The sequence below is a fragment of the Aotus nancymaae genome, unplaced genomic scaffold (genome assembly GCF_030222135.1).
Source record: "Aotus nancymaae isolate 86718 unplaced genomic scaffold, 86718_ANA_hifiasm-v0.15.2.pri h1tg000040l, whole genome shotgun sequence".
Classification (NCBI taxonomy): domain Eukaryota; kingdom Metazoa; phylum Chordata; class Mammalia; order Primates; family Aotidae; genus Aotus; species Aotus nancymaae.
In genome coordinates, this window is record NW_026988454.1 from 23,604,436 (window position 1) to 23,625,988 (window position 21,553).

Below are 21,553 nucleotides of genomic sequence, written 5' to 3' on the forward strand. Positions count from 1 at the left end.
TTCATGTGTGGAGAAAATATTTTAAAACCAAGTTTTTGACATTTGAACATTCTCCCCACCCCTGCCACTGCCCCCAGGCTCAAGCAGGCCTCCTGCCTCAGCCTCCCAAAATGGACATTTGAACATTTTAAAGCTTCAATAAGTGAGTTTGCTGATTCAGTTTGGGTATAACATTCACTGGGCGTTTTAAACCTTACATGGTCCAAAGTAGAGGTCTTTGAGGAAAAGATAACGAAGGCAGCTTTCTGGACACAATGGCTTAAGCTCTGGGAACCTCTGAATGTCTCCATTAAAATGTAAATTCCCAGGAGAAAAAGTCTGATTATTCCAGGTTTCTTCCCCGATCAATTCTTAGTCCCTGATTGCTGAACAAAATTCAGGATATTAATCCAAGTCAGGGTAGGTTGAATCATCAAACAATGAAAACAGTTAAGAGTTGGGATCATTTTTGGGGGCCAGTGGGGAGCAGTGGACAGGGTTGTTGGTCAAAATACCACTGTTGAGACCAAACAAATCTACCCAGGTGCCCCATATAGAAAGCAAGCTCTGAATGCAAGATACCTGAATCATTTTGCCAAGCTAAAGTCAAGAGGACGGGAGACACAGCAGGGCCAGGCTCACTTAATAAGATTCTGGAAGTTAGAGTAAGTAAGGCGCTTCTTCAGGGTAAACCAGAACAAAATAGGATTCGGAAGGCAGATCACAAGTTAGGAATGTAAAATCTGGAGTTGTTATGTACCTGTCTGCATTTTTCAATGATTCTTCCATCATTGGACCCTGCTCTGTAGATTAACGCCTCCCAGCCTCTCTGCTTCTATGGAAGATCTTAGCGAGAAAACATTGAGTGCATCTGAGAAATATGAAAAGCTCGGTATTCAGTGTTTAGGAAGGATGGTAACCAAGGCAGCTCTGCAGACACAATGATTGAAGCATTTAGAACCTTCAGACACTGTGAGTCTACGTTAAAATGTTTAAATTCCCAGGATAAAAAAGTGTTTGATTATTCCAGGTTTCTTCCTAGATGAATCAGGTATTTATTGGAGTGAAGATGGGGGGGTGGGATGTCATGTAGCACAGTAGGGACACTGAGGGCCCATCATATACATCAAGGCCATTCTTGGATAAGGAAGAATTGTTACAGGCAGGAGAGTGACTTCAACCTGAGTTTACTACAATGTCCAAAACCTCATTGATTCATTCATCAAGACAGCACATCACAGCAGAGTGCTTCAGAATGCAAGCTTTGGAACCAAGTGCTTGGGATCCATTTCTGGCTCTATCAGTTACTAACACTGCACTTTCTTCACCAGTCAAAGCAGTTAATTTGAGTACCTATCTCACAGGATTGTACTGAGGAGTAAAAGACTTAATGCACATAGTGAGCGTAGGATAGTACCTGGCCCATAATAAGCACGCAATACATTTTAGCCATGACTAGCATTCCTTTGAAAAATCTTAATGAGCACTGATTATGTGCCAAGTATGGTGTGAGCGTCTCGTCATCCTTTAGCCCAAACCTACTTTCTACTGAGGAGGATATTCTTATCCTAGTCATTAATTCGAAATGTAGGAGTCATCTTAACTCCTCCCATCTCCTCACTGCCCACTTCTAAATACACACCCGACTGGGTTCCACCTATTAAACGTCTACCAGCTCCTTCCCTCTCTTCCAGTCTGCACTGTCACTGCCCGATTCAGGCTTTCTTTCATGTCCCATCTCCAATATTACAATAGTCTCCACTGTGTCTCCCTAAGGTCAATGTCACTCTTCTCTAATCTAAGATTTATAAAATTCTAAGTTTTGCTATTGTTTTTCCAAACACATACCTGACAGTATCATTCACTTGTTCAAAGGCCTCAGCACTCAGTACTATAAACCTTCAGGTCCCACATGGCTCATGGGCCTTTGTGATCTGGCCCTTCCTGTCTCCCCAGCCCTTGCTCTGTGCTGTCACTAAACAGGCTGGAGTTTCCTGACCGTCCAGTGCTGTTTCACTTCTCTATGTGTGCTGTTCCTTCTGCTGGGTCACCTACCCTTCCACCTGCCTGACAATTCATCCTCCTACATGAAGGTTCATATTTCATCAATAAATGATGAAATAAATAAATCATCAATAAAATTTATGGATGAAATCAATAAATTCATCACTTTCTTACACTTTTCATGAGTCAAGCCTGGGCCAAATTCAGGGAGTACAATGCTGAATAATATACTCCGCTCTTTCTTCCTCATAGAAAAAGTAACCTTAGGGGTCTCAAAGGAGGAATAAAGTTTGGAAATTAAGGCAAATTTGTCTCAAATTTAGCATTGTTGCCTTTACTAGTTGGGTATCTCAGCAAACTGGGGAAACTTGGAAACCTTGATACTTGGGCATCAAGTCTCAAAGCATCTCAGCAGATTTCAATTGCAACAGTAAACTGTGACACAGTAGATTTATTCATTTGGGCTCATACGGCTATAATGTGCTAAAAGCATTGATTTGAACTACAAAAACAATGATCAAAAACTTGCCTCAAGATAGTGTTATAAATTTATAAACTATTAGGCAGGGCATGGTAGCTCACACCTGCAATCCCAGCGCTTTGGGAGGTCAAGGTGAGCAGCTCACCTGCGGTCAGGAGTTTGAGACCAGCTGGGCCAACAGGGCAAAGCCCTGACTCTACTAAAAATACAAAAACTAGCCGGGTGTTGTGGTGGGTGCCTGTAGTCCCAGCTACTTGGGAAGCTGAAGGACGAGAACTGCTTGAATGTGGGAGGTGGAGGTTCCAGCAAGCTAAGATTGTGTCACTACACTCCAGCCTGGGCAACAGAGTGAGACTCTGTCTCAAAACAAAACAAAACAAAACAAGCTATTGATTAGTCATACTATTTCCAAGAAGTCATGCGACTGCAATTGTCCAGGGGTGATAATCAGCTGAGTTTAGTTTCACATGGTTATTAAATAATATGAAATATGGTTCATTCAAGTGCTTTAAAAACCATATGTATCAAATGAAGAATAGGCTGCCTACAAAGACAAGTAAATGAGTAAACTCAAAAGCTTCCTCGCTTTTCCAGCCATGACCCAGTCCATTCCAAATCCCAGATCTGCAGAAACATCAGACGGAAACTTCACTCTGGGCATAGAGGTACCCTAGCACCTATCTCATTATAATGGATTTTCCAGCGTAGTTAAATAAGCTATTATTTAGTCACACTATTTCCTAAAAGTCATACTACTAACTAAAGGTGACTGTAATTATCTAGGGGTGGTAACTGGTTGTTTAATTTTTAAATACACTGGGACCCACCTTACTGAGTTATACTGCGACGGAAACTTCCCTCTAGGTGTAGATTTACCCTAGCACTTTGTCGGCAGGATCCTTTTATTCCTGGTTGTACAAGCAAGGTTCAGAGAAGAGGCTGGCACAGAGAAGGTGCCTGGTAACTGTTGTTTGGGGCTCAACTCAGCTCAACTCAGCTCCAGTAGAGATGGTGCTCCCTTGTCTATCATGCTGAGAGCGTGTGCAGACCCTGCCTAATCGCTGCTACCCACTACAAAGGGACCTGTGAGTTTCAACTTTTAAATTTCTCTGCTCCTGCTGGGACCTACCCACTTCAAAAATCGTCATGTGGTTTTAGCATCAATTTAGTAAATACAAACTGTCAGAAATATTTTGATTTCAGAGAGTTAGTTACAGTCACCACATTAAATGATACATTTCTACCACGCAGTGAAAATGATAACAAAATGGTCACTAGATGCTGAAATTAATTTTCCCTTGGGCTTCTGTGGCAAAGCACATGATTTTAATGGTTATCTTAGATCAGCCCAGTGGCCTTTACTGGCATATTGTAACATCAGGCGCCTTAGGAAACTGAAAACTCAAATCGTCACTTCCCATACCACTGCCCCAAGTTAGCAGGGCAGGCATTTCACATCTAGAGCCTCATTTTAAATACAGACAGAGCAAGCCTGGCTTTTCAAAAGTTCATTAACAAAGTCTCACAATTAAGAGAGCAGCCGTGTGACTCATTTTTGGATACCCGTAAATAACAACTCCTCCCTTTGCTGAGAAACGGATGAAACAAGTGCGTGAGAACCACAGGAAGTAATACAGATCTCAGCTGGTGTCAGCGGAGTCTAGAAAAAGGCAGAATTCCCTCTTGGACAGCGTGGTTCTCGCAGAATTGCCACTACCTCTCCTCTCCATTTTTCTAAAACAAAGTCTTATGTGGGCTTCGAAGGGACTGCTCCAAGGCTCTAACAATTTCTTGGTCTTTCCCGGATTCTGGATGACAGTGCCAAGTTCAAGTCAAGAAGTACCCATTCTGGTGTTTTTGACACAGTCACCCTAATAGGAAATGAAGAGGTGATAACAAACACTTCAGCCTTTCAACTTAAAAGTAGTCTTGGGTGGACGCATCATAAAGGCAGACTACCAACGGGTATCCCTAAAATAATTCCTTTGAAGCGCTAAATCCTCAGTCCCTTGGCCTCTGAAATTAAAAGTAATTCAAAAAATATCATTCCGCTTTATATGAGAAACCCAATGCCGTGTTCTCGAAGGTGCCCAGAGGTGGCGTGAGGTCCTGCACCAAAACCCACTAAGGCCCCGCCGCGGATCCGGAGCCCAGACAGTGTCCCCGCCCCGGCCTGCCCACCTCCCCGCACTCTCCGCGCACCTGGACTAGGAAGACAAACGGGGGGCTCAGGGAGAGAAAAACAAACCAGTACCCGGAGCGAGTTCGAACCGAGAAGCCCCTCTCCCAGCCGGGCGCGCGTCCCCCGTGGGCGCCGCGTTGGGGAAGGAAACCTGTTGCGCGACTCTCGGCGGCTCCGCTCCCGGCGCCTCCCGCGCCCCCTGCGGCCGAGGCTGGGCTCCTCCACTGCAGCCCGAGCTCCGCGCCGCCGCGGCCGCATCTGGGCGCCGCCGGCTCTGCCCTCGCCGCTTAGGAAGCGACTACAGCTGGGGACAAGGCCCCGCCCCGGGATGACAGCACTGGGGCGCAGCGGCTCGCAGAGCGCGGGTTCCCGCCCCGCCCGGAGTCCCTGCGCTCGGGACCGCCCGGAGCCGGGGACGCGCTCCAGCACCTCCCGTGCGCCTCGGGGAGTTCCCGCGGGCCGAGCGGACCCTCGCGGGGAGTGGGAGGTTTGCTGCCAGAGGCACTTCCTCCGCTCATCCTCTGGTTCCCAGGACAGCGAGCGCGGTGGACTTTCCCTGGGAATCCCCGCTGCGCTGATGACATTTGCCGTCCGGTGCGTTTCCGCGGCGAGAACGGTGAAAGCGGTCTCTGAGCGTGGGTGTGGCTGCCGAGGCTGCGGCAGGTCCTGCACCCGCTGGACCCTCCAGGAGGCGGGCAAGGAGCCTGCGGTCACACAGCGGCCGAGCACCGCCTTCCCAGAACCCTGCGGCCAACCCCTCTCCAGTCGGCCTCAGAACCCGCCGGGCTCATCATTCCCTGGATATCAACTGAGCGTCTCCTTGTGTGCCCAGGATACCACCGCTCTCAAAAATACTGCCAAGACCCCCCTCCAGTTCCCCGCACTTTAATGGGGAGAGATAAACAAAAAGTGTGGATTGTGCCAGGTGGTGGTAAGCACCTTGAAAAACAAAGCTGAGGCTGAAAAGTAAGTAAGTGATATTCAAAAAAGGAAATCGGACCAGGCGCTGTGGCTCACGCCCGTAATCCTAACACTTTGGGAGGCTGAGGTGGGAGGATCGCTTGAGCCCAGGAGTTTGAGACCAGTCTGAACAATGTGGTGAAAGCCCATCTTTACAAAAAATACGAAAATTATCCGAGCGTGGTGGCATGCCTCTGTGGTCCCAGCTACTCGCGAGGTTAAGGTGGGAGGATCACTTGAGCCCAGGAGGTCAAGGATGCAGTGAGCCTAGATCCTGCCACTGCACTTCAGCCTGGGCAAAAGAATGAGAAGGAAAAATAAAAATAAAAAACGAATCATGCCTTGATGGGAGAATGTTTAAACACAGGAACTACTTGAAAGAGCTCCCAGTTGCCAAAGATGGAACCATTTAAGCAACGAAGTAAACTAAACAAAGCCTTATTGGATTAAAAGCCAAAGTAAAAAAATCTATGAATCTACACTGATATAAATAAATAATTGAATAAATAAATAAAAGGCAGAGAGGAGACAAATATCCTACACAGAATAATTCCAAATAATTTATGTAGATCATCTACCCTAGGCTGTGCACAGTGACTTCCTCCAAAATAGTATGATATGGAAAGGGGAAAAGAGTAGCTTTACAATGGAGAAAGCTGACAGACACTACGCCAGCCAGATGTTCTAAGTCAACGTCAACAATCATGAATCATATTGATGACATGTAGTTAATATAATGTGATGAATGTGGCCTATTACCTCTGTGGTCTTCCTCCCCAAAACCCATAACCACTATCTCATAATGAGAAAAATACCAAACAAATTTCAATAGTGGAACATCCTACAAAATACCTGACCATATTCCTTGAAGTTGTCAGGTTATCAAAAGTAAGGAAAGTACAGTCCAGACGTGGTGGTTCACGCCTGTAATCCCAGCACTGTGGGAGGCTGAAGCGAGAGGACTGCTTGAGGCCAGGAGTTCAAGACCTGGTCTGGCCAACAAAGCGAGACCCTGTCTCTACAAAAATTAAAAATAAAATAAGGAAAGTCTGAAAAACTGCCGCAGCCTAAAAGAAGCTAAGGAGGATGTGAAAACTAAATGTAATGTGGCATCCTGGATGGGATCCTGGGACAGAAAAAGGACTTGGGGAAAAGCTAAGGAAATCTAAATAAAGTATGGACTTTCATTAGTAATAAGAATCAAGGTTGATTAAATTAGTTTTGAGGAATGTAATGTAAGATGCTAATCATAGAAAAATCTGAAATGGAATTTATGGCAACTCTGTACTACCTTTGCAATTTTTCTGTAAATCGAAAACTGTTCTAAAAAAATACAATTTATTGGCTGGGCGCGGTGGCTTACGCCTGTAATCCCAGCACTTTGAGAGGCTGAGGTGAGTGGATCATGAGGTCAGGAGTTCAAGACCAGTCTGGCCAATATGATGAAACCCATCTCTACTGAAAATACAAAAAAATTACCTGGGCGTGGTAGTGGGTGCCTGTAATCCCAGCTACTCAAAAGGCCGAGGCAGAGAATTGCTTAAACCCGGGAGGCAGAGGTTGCAGTGAGCCGAGATCGTGCTACTGCACTCCAGCCTGGGCAACAGAGCAAGACTCTCCATCTCAAAAAAAAAAAGAAAAGAAAAGAAAAAGAAAAAAATACAGTTTATTATAAAAGAAAGATAAGAGGGATAAGGTGTGTTATATTTTTTAAAATATGTGTATTGCAAAGCCCTGTAAGATGAGAGAATCACTGAGGGAGGAAATAATGCAGCTATTGGGATTAAGATCATTTCAAGCCTAGGGATCAGTGGATGTAAAGGCCCCAAGGCAGGAGCATGCTTGGCTTCTGGGAGAAATATCAGGGTGGGCAAAACAGAGTTCAGTAAGAGTGATGGTGGGGCTAGGAGTGCGGAATAGAGCGTGTACGGCATTGGTAGTCATGATAGTCTTTAAATTTTACATCGAAGGCTGGGCACAGCGGCTCATGCCTGTAATCCCAGCACTTTGGGAGACTGGGGCGGGCAGATCACAAGGTCAGGAGCTTGAGACCAGCCTGGCCAACATACTGAAACCCCGTCTCTACTAAAAATACAAATATTAGCTGGGTGTGGTGTTGCACACCTGTAGTCCCAGCTACTCGGGAGGCTGAGGCAGGAGAATCGCTTGAACCTCGGAGGCGGAGATTGCAGTGAGCTGAGAGCGCACCACTGCACTCCAGCCTGGTGATAGAGTGAGACTCTGTCTCAAAAAAAATTTTTTTTACATTAATTGAGATAGGAAGACTGAAGAATGTTTAGCAGAGAAGCTAAATGATGTGGTTGGTTGTTTTTTTTAATCCACCATTTTGTTCAGGATAGATTAAAGGATAAAGATTAAAACAGGCCAACGAGTTAGGAAGCTGTGATGCTTAATTTGATGTGTCAAATATTATTTGGTAAAACATTATCCTGGGTGTGTCTGTGAAGGTACTTGCTGATGACATTTTTTTTTTGAGGCAGGGTCTCACTCTGTTGCCCGGGCTGCAATGCAGTGGCATGATCATGGCTCCCTGCAGCCTTGACCTCCCCTGCTCAAGTGATCCTCCTGCCTCAGCTCCCTGAGTAGCTGGGACTACAGGCATGCACTACCACACTCAGTGAATTTTTTTTTTAGCTCAAGCTGGTCTCCAACTCCTCAGCTCAAGTGATCCTCCCACCTTGGCCTCCCAAACTTCTGGGTGAACAGGTGTCAGCTACCATGCTCAGCTGAGATTAACCTTTGAATCCATGGGGAAGACTTCCTGAAAAAGTAAATTGTGGATGGGGAAGAAAGAGGAAGATTGCTGGAGATTAAGAGTAGCATTTTGGACTCCTTCAGTTTGGAGTTGTCAAGTTGTCACGAAGGCAGTTGGTTAGGTGAGTCTGGGATAGTGGTATACATCTGGAGGTCTTTAGCATATAGATGGTGTGCAGACAGAATGAGGATGTCTGAAGTCTGAGTCCTGGCATGCTCCAAAGTTCAGAGGTTAAGAAGATAAAGAATAAAAAAAAAGAGATCGAGAAGGTCTGATTTCTGAGATAGATAAACCAAGAGAGAACATGTTCCAGAAGCCAAATGAAAAGAATGTTGCAAGAAAGAATGATTAACTGTCAAATGCTGCTACAGTGTGTGTAAAATTAGGACTGAAAACTGAGCAATGGGCTTGGCCACAGAAAGGTCAGTGGTGAACTTGGTAAGAAGAGTTTTAGTGGTGGGATGACCAAAGCCTGTTTGAGGTGACCCCAGAAAGAATAAAAATGGCAGATGAAGACAAAGAAATGGAATAGAACTTGGAAGGAACCATATAGTCAAAGCAGTTTTTTTTTTAAAAGTAGAAGCTACACGTTTGTATGCTCACAGACATGAACCAAACTGAAAGGAAAGAAGGATGATACAGGAGAGAAATGGGTTACGTGTTGGAGCAATGTTCTTGAGTAGATAGATGAGCAGGTGTGCGATTCAATGCACAAATGGAAATTTGGGGTTAAATAGAAGAAAGAGTTCACCCCTGGTAACTGGAGAGAACGCCAAACCGAAGGTGCCCAAATGCCACTCTTAATCCCCGGCAATCTTCCACCTCCCTCCCCATCTGCAATTTACTTTTTCAGGCGGTCTTCCTCATGGATTCAAATGTTAATAGCTGAGCATGGTGGCTTGCCCCAGCACTTTGGGAGGCCAAGGTAGGAGGATCACTTGAGCCCGGGAGTTGGAGACCAACCTGGACAACATAGGGAGATCTCATCTTTACTAAAAATCAAAGAATAAGCCGGGTTTGATGGTGCATGCCGGTTGTCTTAGCTACTTGGAAACTATGGCAGAGATGCTGGTAAATGGAAGAAAGAACATATTTTATTGATGAAATACAAAGCAAGGTCATCTGCTAAGAGTGAGGAGTGTGGAGGAAGTTTGGGGAGAGAGAAGAAATATGAAGTCATCTAGAACAGTGAGAAAGTCAATGGACTTGGAAATACAGTTGGATTGTTGGGGAGCAGGAAGAGCCTATTTGAGGTCAGAGCTCATGAATATAAAGCGAGGCCAGTAGGTGTAGCTGTGTGTTCTTGCCAGCTTCATTTACCTACTTGGGTACAGATAAAACTAGGCAGAGGGTTAGATGTAAGCAAAGTTTGGAGTTGCCAGGTAAATATGAAGGAAGAGAGAACAACAAGGGGATTGGGGATATACGCAAGAGAATGATGATAGTGAACGACCATGGCATCTAAGCCAGGCGGGGGGAGAAGAGAGGACGTGAATGACAGTGTTGAGGAGAAGAGAAAAGGTGTTAGGGGGTCAATGGATTGGAATTTCCAGGGGATCAAGAAATGGTCACAGTTAGGCGTTAGAGAGATTCAGTGGAAAAATACTGCAAGATAGTTGGGACCAGGTGCCGTGGCTCACGCCTGTAATCCCGGAACTTTGGGAGGCCAAGGTGGGTGGATCACCTGAGGTCAGGCATTCAAGACCAATCTGACCAACATGGCAGACAACCTTGTCTCCACCAAAAATACAAAAATTAGCTGGGTGTGGTGGCAGGTGCCTGTAATCCCAGTTACTTGGGAGGCTGAGGCAGGAGAATCGCTTGAACCCAGGAGGTGGAGGTTGCAGTGAGCCACGATTGCACCACTGCATTCCAGCCTGGGCCACAGAAGGAGACTCCATCTCAAAAAAATTAAAAATTAAAAACAAAAGCAAGATAGATATCAAAATTAAAAACAAAAGCAAGATAGATATCAGAGTGTGATGTTTGAGACTGGGATTTTGATGGGATGCAGATGTTGATGACAGAGTTTAGAGCATGACCAATCTAAATTCTCTTCCACAATTGATCTGCCCACACCCAGCTGAATCCCCAGGTTATTCTGTTTTATGAATTTCTCTGGAGACCTTGTCTCACCCCTCCAGTCTGGAGTTTTTCAGAGATGATGACCGATAAGGTCCTTAGGGTGAGGCTCAGATAAAACAGAACCAGGCACTGGGAGGGGGGTGTGGCTGTTGCATGGAGATCTGTCAGCCGCAGCCATCTTCCTGCACACTATTGCCATTCCTAATTTACAGAGCTCATAAAACCACTGAATGCCAGGGTTGGAAGGTCCCCTGTGGCAGCCACCCTTCTGAGGTGCAACTCCTCCATGGCCCTCAGTCAAATGGTCATTCCAAATCCCTGCACCATGTAATGACCATGTAATAACCACCAGCTACCATTTCTCTTTTTCATATTAGTTTGATAACTCTTTGACAACAGAGAACATGTCTAAACTTCTTGTATTGTTGTGATAAAATGTTTACAACATAAATTTACCATTAGAACCATTGTAAAGTGTACAGTGGCATTAAATACAGATACATTCACACTGTGGTATAACCATCACCACCATCCCTAACGTTTTTATCCTCCCAACTAAAACTTTGCACCCATTAAACACTAACTCCCTGGTCTCTCCTCCCACTCACCTTTAGCAACCACCATTTTACTTTTTTTTTCTTTACTAACATCTCTCTAACTCAGTCTTTGATAACCACCATTCTCCTTCTACTTCTATGAGTTCAACGTTTTTAGATCCACACGTAAGTGTTGTAATGTGGTATTTGTTTTTCTGTGTCTGGCTTATTTTGCTTAATATAATGTCCTCCAGGTTCATTCATGTTGTCACAATGAAAGGATTTCCTTCTTTTGTAAGGCTGAAAGTACCCCATTGTGTATATATACCACATCTCTTTATCCATTCGGCCACTATTGAACCCTTATATTTATTCTGTATCTTGGCTATTGTGAAATGCTGCAATGAACGTGGACATGCAGAAATCTCGTCACATTGATTTCATTTCCTTTGGATATATACCCAGTAATGAAATGGCTAGATTCCACCATTTTACTTTCTACCTCAATGAATTTGACTGCTCTAAGTACCTCATATAAGTGGAATCATACGATATTTCTTCTTCTGTGACTGGCATATTTCACTTGGCATTATGTCTTTCATATTTCTCCATGCTGTATGTAGCATGTGTCACAATTTCCTTCCTTTTCAAGGTCGAGTAATATCTCATTGTATGTATAGACCAGATTTTGTTTTTCCATTCACCTGTCAATGGACACTTGGGTTACTTTCACCCTGTGGCTATTGTAATTAATGCTGCTATGAATGTAAGTGTACAAATATCTCTTTGAGTCTCTGCTTTCATTTTTTGGGGGGGTGGTATATAACCAGAAATGGAATTGCTGGGTCATATGGTAATTCTACGTTTAATTTTTTATAAATTTATCATACCATTTTCCACAACAGCTGTGCCATTTTACATTTATATTTGCAAAGAGTTCCAATGTCTCCACCTCCTTGACAACACTTATTTTTCTTAGGCTATCTTTGATTTCCATTTCATGCCCTGCAGGACACGTGATACTGTCTGAGTAAATTGTTGACCCTGTTGTTAACACTGTCAAAAAGGGAAATGAGGTTAAATTAAGCAACTTGTGCTCAGCAAGTCTCCGCTAGAACATTTTGTTCTAGATTTTCACTGTACTTTACTATAGCCACATGTGGCTAATTCAATCTCAATTAATTAAAATTAAATAAAATTTAAAATTCAGTTCCTCAGCCACATTAGCAACATTTCAAGTACTTCATAGCCACCATAACTAGGGTTTACTATTTTGGAAAGTGCAGGATGGAACATTTCCATTATTGCAGGCAATTATTAATATTTGGCTTCTATATTGAACAGCTCTTTCTAGATTCTGGTAGCACCTCTGCCTCATCTTACAAATACTATTTGGATAAGCTTTTCCAGAAATGGCCAGCTTTAAATTTAAGATCTTTCTTTCAGGAGAGAGAAAACATGCTGCTAAAAAGTCTGTGGCTTTTTTGTACCCCAACAGCTGCTCTGTGAACTCTCTAATTTTCATGATTAAATATTGTATTTGAACACTCCTTGGTCATGTGTTTCTGTTGCTCTTTAATACGTCTATGAATGCAGACTTACAAAACTGGTTAAAGCTTTGTCTATATCATTCAACTCACCTACTAAACCACAAGTTTCAAGAAGGCAGGAATTATGTCTGTTTCACTTACTCCTTTTTACCTAAAGCCTAGCAAAATACCTAGCACAATACCTAGCACATTAGAAACACTCAAGAAATATTCGTTGAAAGATGAGTTAATGACTGGCCAAAGTAAGCACTGAGATGAGGGCCCTGGTATAGCCTATTAGAGGGAGGCACCCAGACATAACAAGACCTAGGAATATCTCTCTAGCTCTCATATGTTAGTAGTTAGAAAAGATGTTTTTTCTTACAGAGCATAGATTTTAAGCTAGGGTCTTTTCCCTATTATTTAAAAAGAGCTTAAAATTTAATTCCTATAAGGATCTTGTCTAATGCATGTTTTTTAAACTACCACTCTGATTTGTAAACACCTGTTACCATCAGTGAATATAATAACAAGAACAAATTCTAGATTTATATAGCATCAGCATGTGCGCAGAAATTTCCTTTTGCCCCTCCAGATCCACTTTCCACCTCCCTCCCACCTGTTCTCTGACTTGGGAGTCTGATCTGACAGCTGCCTGTGCCCTATAGGTTTCCTGCCAGTAGCAAAGCTCTGGTAGGAGGGCAGGGGCAGGGAATGAGCAGGAAATGTATTCCAAATAGAAGTATGTATGTGCCCTTCAACAAAAGGTCCCAGTTCCTCTAAGGTGGGCTCCTTTACATGTCTCTGTCTCCCTTCCCGGTGTCGGATACCTTTCCCTACTTGTGATTCTCAGTCACAGGTTCCGTTACAGCTGCCCTCCACCCTGTCCATATCTTTAAAATAGACCACTTATTTAAAACCTATGCTTGAATTATCCTAATTTGAATATGCCATCCGTTTCCCTTTGGGACTTTAACTAATACAGTATCCTTAATTAGTAGCAAAAGCATAGTCTCCAAATCCCATCTCTGAAAATTTTATAACTACGATCCTGACAGAAATGTTCTCTAGTGATATTATCATATCATTACTTCAATCCACTTGTTAGCTTTATGAAGAAAGCAGACTGTATGTCACATAAATTGTTCGCCAGTACACGCAGACTAGAAATATATTACCAGATTCACAGGCAATCTTTTTGCAGATAGCTTCTCTACATAAAATGTAATTTATGGAAACATATAAATGAGAAACTTTTGTGTTTTAAATTGGTACATAATATTTTACATATTTATGGGATACATATGATATTTTGTTGCATGCATAGAAGGTATAAGAATCAAGTCCAGGTATTTGGAGTATCCCTCACCTTGAGTATTTATCATTTCCACATGTTGGGAACATTTCAAGTTCCCTATTTTAGCTAATTTGAAATATACACTACATTGTTGCTAATTGTAGTGTATAGTTAGCAACTATAGAACAGTAGAACTGCTATAGAACATTAGAACTTATTTCTTTTATCCAACTATGTTTTTAGTACCCTTTGACCAGACGCTCTTCATTGCTTTTCCACTCACACAACGTTCCCAGCATCTGGTATCTACCATTCTACTCTACCTTGATGAAATTAACTTTTAAGCTCCCATGAGTAAGAACTTGTGAAATTTGTCTGTGTCTGGCTTATTGTACTTCGCATAGTAACCTTCAGTTCCATCCATTTTGCTGCAAATGACATGGTTTCATTCTTTTTATGGCTGAATGGATTCCAGTGCGTATATATACCGCATTTTCTTTATCCCATAAATGAGAATTTACAAAGTAAAATCAGGTTAATAGTTAAAAGTTTTAAATATTTCAATATATAATAAGTTAAAGTTTTAAATATTTCAGTATATAATAAGCATATCTTAAATTACTTCCAGATATGTGATGAAATCTGCAAAAGTTCCAGTGCTGCAAACAAGTCATCATTACTCATATACCAGAGAACACAGTTTCTGTCCCTTGAAGCTTGTTTGAAATGTACAATTTTTAGCAAACACCAGATCACTAAAAAATATAAACCTAATAATGCTGATGCCAATATCAAAGATAACCAATACTATTGTTTGGTTACAGTGTGCCAAGCACTATGTTCACATTGTTACATATTATTTAATTCTCATCACAAATTTATAGGATGTGCACAACTCAACCCTATTTGAAAGAGAGGAATAGACTGAACTCAATAGCCTCCTGTCCACTGTCCAGGCAACAGTAAGCAGAAAACCTCAGATTCAAATACTAGTGTCCAGTACAAAAATTCAGGTTCTTCACCATTAATAATTCAAGAACAATGCTAGAGACCAGAGAAAAGGCCGGGTGCAGTGGCTCTTGCCTGTAATCCCAGCACTTTGGGAGGCAAAAGCGGGTAGATTGCTTGAGCCTGGAAGTTCAAAGCTAGCTTGGGCAACATGGCAAACACCCATTTCTATAAAAAAATACAAAGAAATTAGCCAGGTATGATGGCTGGTTCCTGTAGTCCCAGCTACTTGGGGAGGTGGGAGAATCACCTAAGGCCAGTAAGTCGAGGCTGCAGTGAGCCATTATTGCACCACTGCACTCCAGCCTGGGCAACAGAATGAGACCTTGTCTCAAAAAACAAAAACAAAAACAAAAAAACCTGAAAATAATGACTTTCCAAAGCAAATGATTTTTTTAATCCTATTATTAAACAGGATTTTAAAAAATCCTGTTATTTAGTATTTTTAGAAAAAATACTAAAAAGAGAAAAGAATGCAACAGATAACTCTCATAGAAAAGCAAATTTCTTGTTATTTACTAAGATTATTTCTTTTTCCAAGCATGATACACCAATAGGGGCAGAAAACATGTGGAGAAATATTGTATTGTTTTGGTATTTGATAAATTATGTTCCTGCCTACAATTCCTGAATTGACACTATTGCATATTTATTTTAATCCAAATTTCAATTAAGTAAAAACTTTTCTTTGATGTATTTACTTACTTGTAAAAGGCTTGAAGTTTGATATGTACTGGTTGCTCTAATGTATACAAATAGAACAAAGTTCTCTGTGAAGGAGAATGGGTTTTTAAAAAATCTGATCTAGAGATAGTGTAGTTGATCTGCTTAATAGCTCTTGAAGGAAACCAATTTTTCTGCAACTGTGAAGTTGCAAAAGTATTTTAAGATGAGACTGTTACTCAATACTCATTTCTGGTAAACTCCTTTTTGCACCATTGCCTTCGTCTGTAGAACAGATAAAAGTGAAACAGAAAAGCACAACCAGAATGTAACACATAAGCCATGCCTTTTACAGATAATAGTTTAGCCACAAGCCTTGAAATATTGGTTTTGAATGTGAATAATTCATTTTCAACAAGTATAATTTTTACAAATGCATTAAACATTTGTACAGCCATGTTCTGCTCATTTAGATGAATTTGTGCCATGTATTTAGAAACTCTAAACTTCCACACCAAAAAGCCTTACTTTGGGGCTGAGGTCTGGCTTTCTTCTCTTCTTCCTCCCCTTCATCCATCTCATCCCCTTGCGGCTCCTCCATGTCTTTGTCTTACTTTTCCCTTTGGTACTCTTCAGATGGACCCATTCCTTCTTCACGGATGGTTTATAGTTTCTGTGAGTTCATGGACCACAGCCTGCTAGCAACATTCCATGACCCTGAAGAAAATTTGAAAGAACAATACTGGCACCACAAAAAAACAAGCGTGGTTTCTTTATTTTATTTATTTATTATTATTATTTTTGAGACTGAGTTTCGCTTTTATTGCCCAGGCTGGAATGCAATGGCTGTGATCTTGGCTCATCACAACCTCTGCCTCTTGGGTTCAAGTGATTCTCCTGCCTCAGCCTCCCGAGTAGCTGGGATTGCAGGCATGTGCCATCACGCCCAGCTAATTTTGTATTTTTAGTAGAGATGGGGTTTCTCCATGTTGGTCAGGATGGTCTTGAACTGCCAGCCTCAGGTGATCCACCTGCCTTGGCCTCCCAAAGTTCTGGGATTATAGGTGTGAGCCACTGCACCTGGCCAACAAGCATGTTTCAAATGATGAATTGGGCTGGGTGCAGTGGTTCACGCCTGTAATCCCAGCACTTTGGGAGGCCAAGGCGGGCAGATCACTTGAAGTCAGGATTTCGAGATCAGCCTGGCAAACACAGCAAAACCCCATCTCTACTAACAATACAAAAATTAACCGGGTGTGGTGGTGCATGCCTGTAATCCTAGCTACTCTGGAGGCTGAGGCAGAATTGCTGGAACCCAGGAGGCAGAGGTTGCAGTTGGCCAAGATCGTGCCACTGCACTCTATTCTGGGTGACAGAGAGATTCTTTCTCTAAAAAAATGAATTGACCAAAAGTGACAGAGTAAACAGGTTGAAGTCTGGGCAGTGAACTCACCAATTTGAAGGACAGTCTTTCCTGGAGATATGTGCCTCTGTGGATGATGATCTTCCTGAGGAGATCATGCAGAAGCTGACAATGTTCTTCTCAGTCCTTCGCTCCTCTCCTTGTGTGCCCCAAGGGTGAGGAGTAATCTTTGGTAGGGTCTAACATGGCCTTGCATCACTCAGGGTGTTGAAAGTGGGCTTCTCTAGCTGATTTCTTTAAACCCTATTTTTCTACAGGTTGGTGATGAAGAAAGGTGAATTATGAAACAGGAACTTTTGCCACAACTCTATTCCTAGTCACAAAGAAATATTTACAAAAGTCCCCATGAAAACCAGAATTCATAACTGATTACAATGCAAATGTGGGTGCTGGACATAATTTATTCACACCTATTTCTTCCAAAGACCTGGCACAGCATCTCTGCAACTTAATGGGTGGTCCCCTTTACAAGAAAAAAAAATACGGCACCCAGTGTTGACAAATTATTTCTACCACAGTGTTTCTTGAATGTAATATAAACACAGTATTACTTAAATATAACCAAGCTATATTCCTTATGGGACACTTTAAAAAACAATAAAATGCAAACCAATAAAATCCAAACCAATCTGCACATTAAAAACATAAAGTTAATAATATTAAAATAGACTGGGTACAGTGGCTTATGCCTATAATCCTAACACTTTGGGAGGCTGAGACAAGTGGATCGCTTGAGTCCAGGAGTTTGAGGCCAGCTTGGGCAACATAGCAAGACCCTGTTTCTGCAAAAAAAAAAAAAAAAAAAAAAAGCAAAAATTAGGCAGGTGTGACGGTGCAAGCCTGTAGTCTCAGCTACTCGGGATGCTGAGGTAGGAGGATCACCTGAGCCTGGGGAGGTCAAGGCTGTGGTGAGCCATGATTGCACCACTAAACTCCAGCCTGAACAACAGAATGAGACCCATCTCAAAATAATAATAATAATAAAAATAATAAAAACAGCATTGATTTAACATTGTTTTGATGAAACAAAACCATGAATGTCTATTCTAAAAGTAGAAACGATCATTTGGGTGTTTCGTATTTCACTTGTTAGCTATGTGATTCTTTTTATTTTGAATCTATTTGACATACATTTGAATACTATTATTTGAATATAACAGACATGCATTTGAGGATCTCTCATCATCCTTGTTCTGATTTTCTCTTTTAAACTATACATTTGTCCTGAATGGTTCATTAATGAGTCATCAATCTAAAATGCACACAAAACTAAAAAGCCAAAATATGAGTTTAATTTAATGAAAACATTTTGTTGAATATTTATGATCATATTTAGTGCTAATGAATTGGAATATTGTGTTTGATGTATCTCCTTTGAGACATAAACGTGGTGGTAACTCAGGAGGTACAGGTGCTTCATGTTAGGGATGCTTGTGCTACTAAAGGCTGTATGATGACTCAGCTGTCCTATCACTTGCCTTCAGCACTGCAGATCACCAAGACATCACCTGCGCTTTACTTGGAGCCAGGCTTTGATCCTACAAAAAAGGTACCTGTTAAATATAAAGACACAAGTAAATTCATGAGAAGAGATACAGCATGTTAACACGAATTAAAAAAAAAAAAAGGCTAGAGTGGCTCTATTAACATCAAAGTACATTCGAAAGCAAATTAGAAATATTACTAGAGATAAAAAAGGTCATTTCATGATAATGTGGTAAATTAATCAGAAAGAGATAACAATCCTAAAAGCTTATGGATCTAATAATAGCTTCAAAATACATGAATTAATAAATTAATGAAATTCCGATCTACTTAAATAATTTTTATTTTAAGTGTTTATGTTCATTAGTTATAATTTGTATTCTGCCTTTGTTTTAACTGACAGACTTTTGGGGAGGTCAGTTTTTGATTTATAAGAACAATTAAGCGGAAAGTACAGAGAATTCCCACATCAACCCTCATCTTCTCCCATCTACACGAAGGGGTAGATGAGAAAACTTCTGTGTCTTAATCTTTGTTTAATATGAAAAGACATTTTATAATTATTACTTTATGATATAACATATTAGTGAATATTATAGATTTCATTTTCTCAAATGGCAAATGAAGCAAAGGATAACATTTCGGTCTTTGCATTCATTAGTTTCCCCTTTTAATCACATCTTGTTTCAGTGTGGTACATTTGTTACAATTGATGAGCCAGTGTTGGTACATTCTTATTAACTAAAACCCATAGTTTACATTAGGGCTCACTCTTTGTACCTTCTATTGAGTTTGTATATGCCTGTGCGTGTGATTTTTCTCTAATTGGGTTTTGACAAATGTGTAATGACTAGTATAGTATAGAAATGTGTAATCCACTCATATACAGTATGGTGCTGAATAGTTTCACTGTCCTAAAATCTTCCCTGTGGGTTACTGTACTCATAATTTTGTCTTTTCCGGAATGTCATATAGTCAGAATCATATAGTACGTAGCCTTTTCCAACTGACATCCTTCACTTAACAATATGTGTTTAAGGTTCCCCAATATTTTTTTGTGACTTGATAGCTGATTTCTTTTTTTCATTGAATATATTTCATTGTATGGCTGTTCCACAATTTGTTTATCCATTCACCTACTAAAGGATGTCTTGGTTGCTTCCAAGTTTTAGCAATCATGAGTAAATCTGCCAAAAAATCTGAGTGCAGGTTTTCGTGTGAACATAAGTTTTCAACTCATTTGGGTAAATACCAAGGATCATACAGTAAGTTTCATTTTGTAAGAAACTGCCAAACCTTCGTTCAAAATGGCTGTGCCATCTTGCATTGCCATCAGCAATGAGTGAGAGTTCTTGTTACTCCACATCCTTGCCAGCCTTTGGTGTCATCAGTACTTTGGATTTTAGTCATTCTTACAGGTGTGTAGTGGTCTCATTGTTATTTTAATTTTTTAAATTTTAATAGATAATGTTAACCTATTATATGATATTTTGAGTCTTTTACATTTATTTATTTGTATTTTTTCAAAAGTAAATTGAAAGTGAGTTTTGAATATCATTACTATATTTTTTAATTCTTTAGATTATTACGTCAACAGAACAGAACTGTGTAAAATCTTATTATAACAACATAATAGTTTGTTAAATGAATGTGAGAAAAACAAGTCACATGGACTAAATGGGCCATAATGTATGAATTGTATATATTTTTTTTATTCATCAAACATTAATGGTCCATTAACACTCAAAACGTGCTCAGTAGTAATTAAATTTAGTCATTTAAAAATATTTTTCCATTTTTTAGTCACATATTTCTCAGTTGCATCATTGTGAGTTTATATTTGCCAAGGTAGAATGAAGAATATTTTTAACAGCTTCTTAGCTTGATTTATAATGTTAAAATATTCATATATGAGGAATGTTGGTTTCTTTTCGGACTCCTGCCTTGGGATAGTCCATTTGATAGGGGCAGGTCACAGTTTTTGAGAGTCATGAGAGGCTATGGATATTCTCAGTAGAATTAGACAAAGTTCTGTGAACACTTCAGGTATCCACAGACTCCCTAACACTCATCCATAGACCCAAGGGATCCATTCACTGTAGATCGACAGTCCCTGCTGTACAATTCCCCACGTGTTAGTGCCATTTTAATTTCCCTAATGCACGATCCTGAGAGTGCCATCCTCCTTCCTCTTCCTTCAGACTCTGCCAGGGGCTTCCATTTTTCTATCCAATGTTTTCTTCATCCTACCATTTGCAGTATTCAGCAATCTCAACTCAACTGACCTGAACAGACTTATCTCCCTGTATCCCTTCATGCAGCCCAAGACTAAGCCATAATAATTGGGCCACATGCTGTTCCCTGGATATATCTCTGGGCTTTCCAGTTTCTCTGACTTTATTTACATAATTTTCTTCTTGAAATTTCCTTTTCTGTATCTCTGCTGATTGAAATTCTACCATTATTCACAGCTTCTTGCTGTAACCTTTTCTTCCTACTCCCACCCACCCTAAAACAATCTTTTCTTTTTCTTTTTTTATATCCAGTCTTTCACCTTTCCTTCCATCCCTCCCTCCCTCCCTCCCTCCCTCCCTCCCTCCCTTCCTTCCTCCATTTATTATTGAGCTATTCAAATAAACTTTGCTGTGTGTGCACAGTACTAGGCACTCTACTGGGACAAAATGTTCCTCTTCTGCAAGAAGTTCACAGATTCATAGGAGCACATTCACGCAGGACCTGAAGAAGACCTTGCTGGCGGGTGGTAAGCTGCAGAGGTTGGGTCAGAGCCTGGCTCTGCCAATGCTAGCCGGGTCACCGGGGCCATGTTACTTTACTTCCCTCTGTCTATTCCTTTATTTATAAAATCAAGATAAGGGCACCTACCTCACAAGGTCCATATGAAGGTTAAGTGAGTTTACTGTGGAGAGATTTGAGAAGAGCACTTGGCAGGTAGTAAGAACCCAATAAATACTATTGTTATTATCATTGCAAACAGAGGAAAAGTGGCAAGAGAGTAGACGTCCTTGAAAATATGTGTCGGCAAAAACCTTGCACTCTACCCCGCACTCTCCAGTGCTTGTTGAGGAAGATTAAACAGACAAACACAGACTTTGAGCAGGTCTCCAATTTTGAGTTGATTTGGGAG

The 21,553-nt window shown here is 41.2% G+C and overlaps 1 protein-coding gene across 11 annotated transcripts in view; it reads right to left on the reverse strand.

Moving 5' to 3' along the window:
• The window catches only part of STX11 (syntaxin 11), a 42,648-nt gene extending 25,461 nt beyond the window's left edge, over positions 1-17,187 (reverse strand). For 3 of the 11 annotated variants that reach the window (XR_010336595.1, XR_010336593.1, XR_010336590.1), the window contains exon 1: positions 4,719-4,799. Coding sequence is in view for 1 of the 11 variants with exons in the window: in XM_012474516.3 (XP_012329939.1) it covers positions 16,029-16,101 (73 nt within the window). In the remaining 10 variants the exon portion in view is untranslated. Of the gene's footprint in view, positions 1-197; positions 2,881-4,718; positions 4,800-16,028; positions 16,218-16,953 lie in introns of those variants that run through there. The other 8 variants (XR_010336591.1, XR_010336588.1, XR_010336592.1 and 5 more) reach the window with 8 other exon arrangements.
• Between the last annotated feature and the right edge of the window lie 4,366 nt (positions 17,188-21,553).